Raw genomic sequence first — 8,146 nt, 5'->3', positions numbered from 1 at the left:
ATCAGATACACTGCTTTTGTTGCACCACACGTGAATTTTTTGGTAATTTCACTATCTGGGAACATCAGATGAAACAATGAACCCAGATCTGAACAGGGGTTGAAAGAATATTTGGAAAGGGCCAATTTAATAACCCAGTGGATCTCTGCTTCTAAAACAGCTTCACTTGAGAAATGAGCTCCAATTGTGGGTGTAGCTTGAGGTGGAGTTACAGAGGCTGATGGCTGGACCTCGCTGCTTCTTTGACTCTCTGATTCTGTTGCCTGTGTGCTAGCTTCAGAATTTTGAGGGGTGGGAGGTTGATTGATGAAATCAGTCATGCGTGGTCCACTGCCTCGACTTAACATTACCCTCGTGTCCCTGTCCTTTGGCATGGCTTTTAACAGCAGAAACGCCCATGTTGCCTACATCAAATGCTTTCTTGCACATCTTGCAGTATGCCCGCTGTGCATCATCCATATGTCCTATCCAGTCCCTGAACTCAGGATTTATCTTCCTTTCCTCCTTAAACTTACACCTCCTTGACATGATTCTGCTCTCCCTCACTTCTGTAATTAGAAATAAATTCTCTAAATTAACCATTACAGGCTAATTTTTTTTTTGCAACATCGCCAATTAAATTCCATACAATAAATGTACAAAAACATAGGCTAACCTACACAAAAAAAAAAAAAACAGTCATCTAGATGTAGGCTACAAGTAAACCCCATTTGTTTTAAAATGGAAAAAGAGAGAGACCAACAGCCTCTACATTCCATCAGGCTGTTATGTTCATGCTGTTTTAGATTTGGTTCATTGAATTTATTTGCTTAACACTGGGACCACATAGGCTATAAAAAGATTTGAGATCAATTAGTCAGACAATTAGCACTATACTAACATAATGGGAATTGCCATTAACAGGTTAACGGAAATTAGCATCACCAATTTACTTGACATGCGACCTGGGTCCACATCAAATGGTATGAAGTAAAAGTCAGTTGACCCATATGCAGTGGTCATACTTACAGTCATGCACACAGGAAGGGGGGAAAAAACCCTCAGCTGATATTTCCTTGGTCTCCAGTCATGACAAGCTAGAACAACCTCAGAGGGTCAAAACTCAAATGTAAATTGCTTATACACATCAGTATAGGCAACAGGTGGAGACATAGCACAGCAGATTGAGCTATGATGGAGCTCAGCTGTCCTCATATCTAGATTACGACCAGCGAGCTGTTTCAAACAAATTAAAAAGTGAAAACAAAATTCCAGGACAAGAAAACTTCCAGGACATTTGGCCATTTATCAATTTCCAGATAATTCCCATGACTGGAAAATGATGCTCTAAATTCAGGTCGTGTGGGAACCCTGAGTTAGCCCAGTGAAAAGTTTCCAATGGGGGGGGGGCTTTGTAATTTTTCATTACAGCATTCAGACCACAATTGTAATTCTCAAAGTCAAGACAACATGCAGCTCATTTCCAACTGTTATCGATCAATATTTGACATACACAACCTCACTGTCTCAAAGCACAAGAACTCAGTCACCAGTGTGGCTCAAAATGTTTATTCATCAGAATTAGTCATGATTAAACCTGAAGTAACACATTCAACAAGATTAGAGAAATGCCATGTTTATCTTAACAGTTTAAACAATCCTGCAAGAGCACAAAGAAGGATTCTTGTTAGAATCTGCAAACAGGCAATGTATGACAATCAATTTAACTCTTTCCTCCCAGGGTGTGTTTATCAAACAGGTACTCCGCCATACGGTTGTTGGCAGCATCCATCCTTGAGAGGTTGGTGATGTGGTCACCCAGTTTCTTTATGGCCTCCACCTGCTCGTTCAGGTAGTGAGATTCCAGGAAGTCACACAGCTGATGGACAGAGAAAATCAGTTTTTATTTAAAAAAAAAAAAACCCCACACTGAAAAAGTCAAAACACCTAGCTGACAAACATGCAACAAGAAACAAAATAAAAAAAGTCTACACGTTTCAGTCAAGAGAAAATCCTCTAAAAGATTTCAGTTCCTCATTTGAGGCAGAGATCCAGAACATAGATGTGACCTTTTACAGGACCTTAAACTCATGTGCTTCTGCTACAGGGCACAAACAAGACCACTGACTCAGCACACACTCACATGAGGATCTTCCTTCTCCGTGGCAAGCTTGTGCAAGTCCAGCAGAGCCTGATTCACAGTCTTCTCCAGCTGTAGAGCACACTGCATAGCCTCCAGTCCACTGCCCCACTCATCACGCTCCGGTTTCTGGAAACAAAAACAAACCCGGTGGAGTGAGTAACTCTGGCGGCTCAGGGGGCGGAGTCATAGTTACGTGCAAAACAACATTCAGCTCCTTTACAGCAAACAGCGTCCGTGACGTTTATATTCGCTCTGATTGGATAGAACTGGGTCATACCACTACTGGGTGGAGGGAAAGGACTTCATATACGTCTGCAACGCATTTCATAAAACGAACTAAAGTAGTTTACGCTCACCTTGACGTCCTGGAGGAAAATGCGGCCGCCTCTCTTGTTCTGGAAGGACAGGAACTTCTCCGCGTGCTCGCGCTCCTCGTGCGCGTTCTCTTTGAAGAAATGCGCGAAACCCTCGAGCGCGACGTCATCGCGAGTAAAGTAGTAGGCCTGAGGTAAAATAATAATGAGGTAAACAACCGAGCCGTAAAGCACAGAAACACATCCCACACCCTCTCCGTCAGCTCTCCACCAACAATCCCACCACATTCATACACATTCTGAGCTCCTCACCATGGAGGTGTAGGTGTAGGAGGCGTAAAGCTCCAGGTTCACCATCTTGTTAATGGCGGCCTCGCAGTCGCGATGGTAGTTCTGACGGATCTGAGAAGTCTCCATTTTGGCTGGTTTTATCGTTTTCTTAAACAAAACGTACAAAAATAGAAATCTATACGATTTGACAAACAAAAGCCGAAATCTCGAAGATTGGGAAGAAGTTCCGTTCAATCACTGTTGAAGCAAGAACCTCCGAGGAAAACTTCCCAAGCCTGAGGCACAAACGGCGCGCGACCGGTATTTATTACCACTGCAGCTGGAGGGACGGGAATAAAGCGGCGCTACGGCCAACCAATCAAATACTGCATTTAACGCGGAAGTGGGCGGACCCAAATAAAGTGGCCAATCACAAAGAACGACTCTTTGCACTTGTGTAAGACAAAGGGGTTACTAAAGGTTACCTTTAATAATGTATTTCCTTACGAAAAAAAAAAAAACAGTTAAACCTTGTTAAACCTGATAGTTGTTTTCTATTTGTGATTAAAATTAAACTATAACTCAAATGTAGTTTCTACATGACCTCATTTTCACAGAGTTTGTAACAAAGTGAAAAAGACAGCGAATGACTCAGCAGTTTTAGACACACACACACACACACACACACACACAGACTTTAATAATTATATATACCACAGTTCAGTGTTCAGATTCACCAACACGTGAAGTATCAGAGCTACAGTAAGTTTGTTATTAATCCATTATTGTATTTCACATTATTTTCCACACGAATCCATAAAATCTTCTCTCTCTCTCTCTCTCTCTCTCTCTCTCTCTCTCTCACACACACACACACACACACACTTTAATCATTAATCTTCTCTGTGAACTTCAGCCTCCATAATCAGCAATCAGTAAAAGCTCACTTGCCCATAAATGTTCACAAAAGTCCAGATCAGAGTTCAGAATTTCCATAAACAAAATAAACCTTACACAAATCTCTCTCTCTCTCTCTCTCTCTCTCTCTCTCTCTCTCTATATATATATATATATATATATATATATATATATACCATTCGCTACAATTCATACTGTACATCTAATCTACAATATCATTAGCTAAAAATCATGTTGTATATCTAATGCAATAAATATTGTCTTTATTTTATTTATTTTTTCATCTACTTTTGTTCTGATTGTGTAATCCACTGGGGGAAAAAAGCTTATTCTGTATATATTGCATGAGAAAAGAATAAATATATTTATATCCATTTTCCCTCCAGCAGTTCAATTTAAACCAGTGAATCAGTGTAAAGTCAGATTATGGCCAGAATTCAGTCTATAATTTTATCTGATAAAATGACTATTTATGTTTAATTTGCTCTAAAGATAAAAGTCTTATGTCAGGACCTCATGTGTGACAGAGCATCTGAAGGTCTACCTGGATGAAGGTTCAGTTGAAATCTCACATGAGCTGAAAATGTGCCTTGTCACTGTGACTCAGCGTCTCCTGTTAACCTCCTGACTGCGTGTCACAGGACAGTACTGTGCTTCACACTGCAAAACACAAGGAGAAGCAAAAACATACCAACAGTCGCTTATAGCAGCAGAAAACCAAGGTGTGACTATGATACTGTTATGTAACTGCTCTTCACTCACAACACTGAACTCTGCAGTCCATTTTCACTCAGGACTTTTTAAACATGGATTCCAAACAACTTCAACACAGCAGAGGAATGTGGCAGAATGAAGCTGAACTTTAATAACATACAATATTTCAGACTAACAGTGGAAGTTAAATTTAGAGTTAAAGTTTTGTGAATGTGAACTCAAACTAACATAAATTCAACTAACCCTTGTGCAGTATTTCAGGTTTTGGATCAAAAATGTTAGAGCTGTAAACACACATTCTCGCTGAGTTATAGTGTTCAACATTAAAATGATATAAACGACTGAAAACCTTTACAGACTGAAACATACATTTAATGTTTCTTGGCTTTAAAAAAGGACTATATATTTTTTTCTTAATTAATGGAATTCCTTTCTGGGATTAAAAACATTGCTGCAGTCACCTTTTTTCAGAGACTCTTACATGAGAAAGTGAAATTGTGCCATGTCACTGTGATTCAGCAGTTCAGTTTCAGATGTAAAAAGGAGAAAGAAAAAAACATTTAATAGTTTTATTTTATAAAATCTTATTTTATTTCATTTAGTTTTTAGAAATTTCCTTTTAACACAACATTTATAATAAACTATTGTCTTAATTTGAACTGAAATCTAACAACAGTTAAGAGAAGACCGAAATAATATTTACCCTTAAAAAGAAACGTTTTATCTCCTTTAACACAAATCTGATTAAAGGGTAAAAGGTGCAGTCTGTAAATGCTAACAGTTTCTAGACCTGTAATGTTAATAAAAATGTAATAAATAAAACCTTAGAAAAATATTTTTTTTAATGTGTGGAAAAAAGTAAAACATGAAGTAAAATCAATTCCTTTCTTTCAGGACTACATATTTTTTTAGGATTTAGACACCTACAGTAGGGGAAGTTTATTCCACCACCAAGACACCAGCACAGAGAAGAGTGTTGATGTAAATCAAATCAAATCAAGTTTATTTGTACAGCGCTTTTAACAATAAACATTGTCGCAAAGCAGCTTTACAGAATTTGAACGACTTAAAACATGAGCTAATTTTATCCCTAATCTATCCCCAATGAGCAAGCCTGTGGCGATGGTGGCAAGGAAAAACTCCCTCAGACGACATGAGGAAGAAACCTCGAGAGGAACCAGACTCAAAAGGGAACCCATCCTCATTTGGGCAACAACAGACAGCCTGACTATAATATTAACAGTTTTAACAGGTATAACCCTCAACTGTCCTCATGGGGCTGTCCTTCACAGGAGTGGGGCGATAAAACTCCGACCAGACACAGGGCACCAGGATGGATCAAGCAGGTACGAGGGGCAGAAGAGGCCAGCATCTCAATCCCAGGATCAACATGTAACTCAGAGGGACAGATGGGGGGGGGGAAGAGAGAGAGAGAAAGAAAACACGTTGTTAGGTATGCCCTAAAAATGACAAGTATTAAATCTGTGTGGTAGGCTCGCAGAGACGAGAGTCTTTACATCAGGCATAACACACAATGGCATGTTAATATGGTAAAAAGTATATCATGACCTGCTCTGGCTGGATGCTTGATTGGGTGATGGGAGCACACTCCTCAGCAATGATGAGATGCAGATGGGACCCTTAGGCCTGGCCAAGACAATTCAGTTACATTTCACCGGGTCTGGGACATGCGACAGAATGTCTGATGGCCGATTCCCTGCAGGCTACGATAGCCAGTCGAGGTCCCCACCATCTCCACCAAAAGATTTCCTGTTGACTCCATGTAACTCAGAGGGACAGATTTGGGGTGGGGGGGAGAGAAAGAAAGCACAGGTGGTTAGGTATGCCCAATGTCACCTGAATAAGTAGGAACAGTATACATATTGCACCGAGTACAAGCAGGGACTCCGGCAACTAACTATGACAGCATAACTAAAAGGAGAGAGCCAGAAGGTAACACAGGCATGAGGGAGCCCCGGGACATAAAGCAGCCAGCCACTACACTGTCAACAAACTCGAGTGAGCAAGCGAGTGGGGACTGACAGTATCCATACATCCCAGTTTACCAAAACACTCTATGTCTGAGGACCCTCCAGATCTACTCCTTTACCTCATAAACACCATTAACAAAAGGCTTGACTAAACAGATATGTTTTCAGCCTATCACTCAGGTACTGTGGTGCGAGACCATTTAGTGCTTTAAAGGTCAATAGTAGTATTTTATAATCAATACGAAATTTGATTGGGAGCCAATGCAGTGTGGATAAGACAGGGGTGATGGGGTCATATTTTCTAGTTCTAGTAAGGACTCTTGCTGCGGCATTTTGAACTAACTGGAGCTTGTTTATGCACTTATTGGAACATCCAGACAGTAAGGCATTACAATAATCCAACCTGGAGGTAACGAAAGCATGGACTAATTTTTCTGCATCATGCAATGACATTAAATTTCTTATCTTTGCAGTATTTCTGAGATGAAAGAAAGCTATCCGGGTGATGTTATCAATGTGAGTTTCGAATGAAAGACTGGGGTCAATAATCACTCCGAGGTCTTTTACTGCTGCACGTGAAGAAACAGAAAGGCCATCCAGAGTTACTGTGTAATCAGAAAATGTAGGTCTTCCTTGTAGTCTGAGAGATGGAGGGTCCAGTCGAGCAGTGCTGGGGGATCAGAGGGAGCATCACGTGGTGGTGGTGGTGTGTGTGTGTGTGTGTGTGTGTGATGGAACTGGTATATGTGCTTTAAGGTAAGTGGGGCCTGGTCTGTATCAGGATCAAGAGACACATTTGGTGGAGAAGAATCATTCTGTCCGTTGTTGTGTACACCAGGGCTTTGTTTGCAACATGACTAAATTCCACTAATCAAAACACATTCATCCTTCATTTCTTATTAGTTTCCTTTTTAATTTGCAAGTTGAATCCAACTGTTACCAGGAAAGTTGAGATGAAAGCACAAAGCAGTTGGACTCTTCTGTGCTCTTCAAAACTGGAGTAGAACAGAATCTCTCTGAGAGAGCAGGTCAAGTCAAGTCAATTTAGCTGTATAGTGCTTTTAACAATAGACATTGTCACAAAGCAGCTTTACAGAAAAAAAAATATTTTAAACATCTCATCATCTCTAGCCGCTTTATCCTGTTCTACAGGGTCGCAGGCAAGCTGGAGCCTATCCCAGCTGACTACAGGCGAAAGGCGGGGTACACCCTGGACAAGTCGCCAGGTCATCACAGGGCTGACACATAGACACAGACAGCCATTCACACTCACATTCACACCTACGCTCAATTTAGAGTCACCAGTTAACCTAACCTGCATGTCTTTGGACTGTGGGGGAAACCGGAGCACCTGGAGGAAACCCACACAGACACGGGAAGAACATGCAAACTCCGCACAGAAAGGCCCTCGCCGGCCACGGGGCTCGAACCCAGACCTTCTTGCTGTGAGGCGACAGCGCTAACCGCTACACCACCGTGCCGCCCTATTTTAAACATATGAATGAATAAATTTATCCCTAATGATCAATGAGGTGATGGTGGCAAAGAGAAACTCCCTCAGACTTCATAACGAAGAAACCTCAAGAAGAACCAGACTCTGAATGGAACCCATCCTCATCTGGGTGATAACAGATAGCATGATTATAAATAACTCACTTCTATAACTGTGTCCTATATGGTCACAAAGTGCAACTGTGTAACCAGGAAATTCATTATAGTTTAACAGGAAGTCTATTTTGTTGACGCTATCAACTGTTCATTGATGGATACTCCCCCACTGGATCATCACCTTGTCATGGTATGGGGGCTTGTGCGTC

At 41.0% G+C, this 8,146-nt stretch overlaps 1 protein-coding gene across 1 annotated transcript; it reads right to left on the bottom strand.

Moving 5' to 3' along the window:
* Positions 1–1,532: 1,532 nt before the first annotated feature.
* On the bottom strand, positions 1,533–3,041 carry LOC132868994 (ferritin, middle subunit). The gene is made up of 4 exons (XM_060902378.1): positions 2,749–3,041; positions 2,479–2,625; positions 2,123–2,248; positions 1,533–1,858 (listed from the first exon to the last, which is right to left on the bottom strand). Exons 1-4 carry the CDS (start codon positions 2,851–2,853, stop codon positions 1,703–1,705), a joined length of 534 nt encoding a protein of 177 aa, XP_060758361.1. The 5' UTR covers positions 2,854–3,041; the 3' UTR covers positions 1,533–1,702.
* Between the last annotated feature and the right edge of the window lie 5,105 nt (positions 3,042–8,146).

This window comes from Neoarius graeffei, chromosome 20 (genome assembly GCF_027579695.1).
Source record: "Neoarius graeffei isolate fNeoGra1 chromosome 20, fNeoGra1.pri, whole genome shotgun sequence".
Lineage (NCBI taxonomy): Eukaryota > Metazoa > Chordata > Actinopteri > Siluriformes > Ariidae > Neoarius > Neoarius graeffei.
Note: the sequence above shows the minus strand (reverse complement) of the source record. Positions and strands in the feature narration are given on the sequence as shown.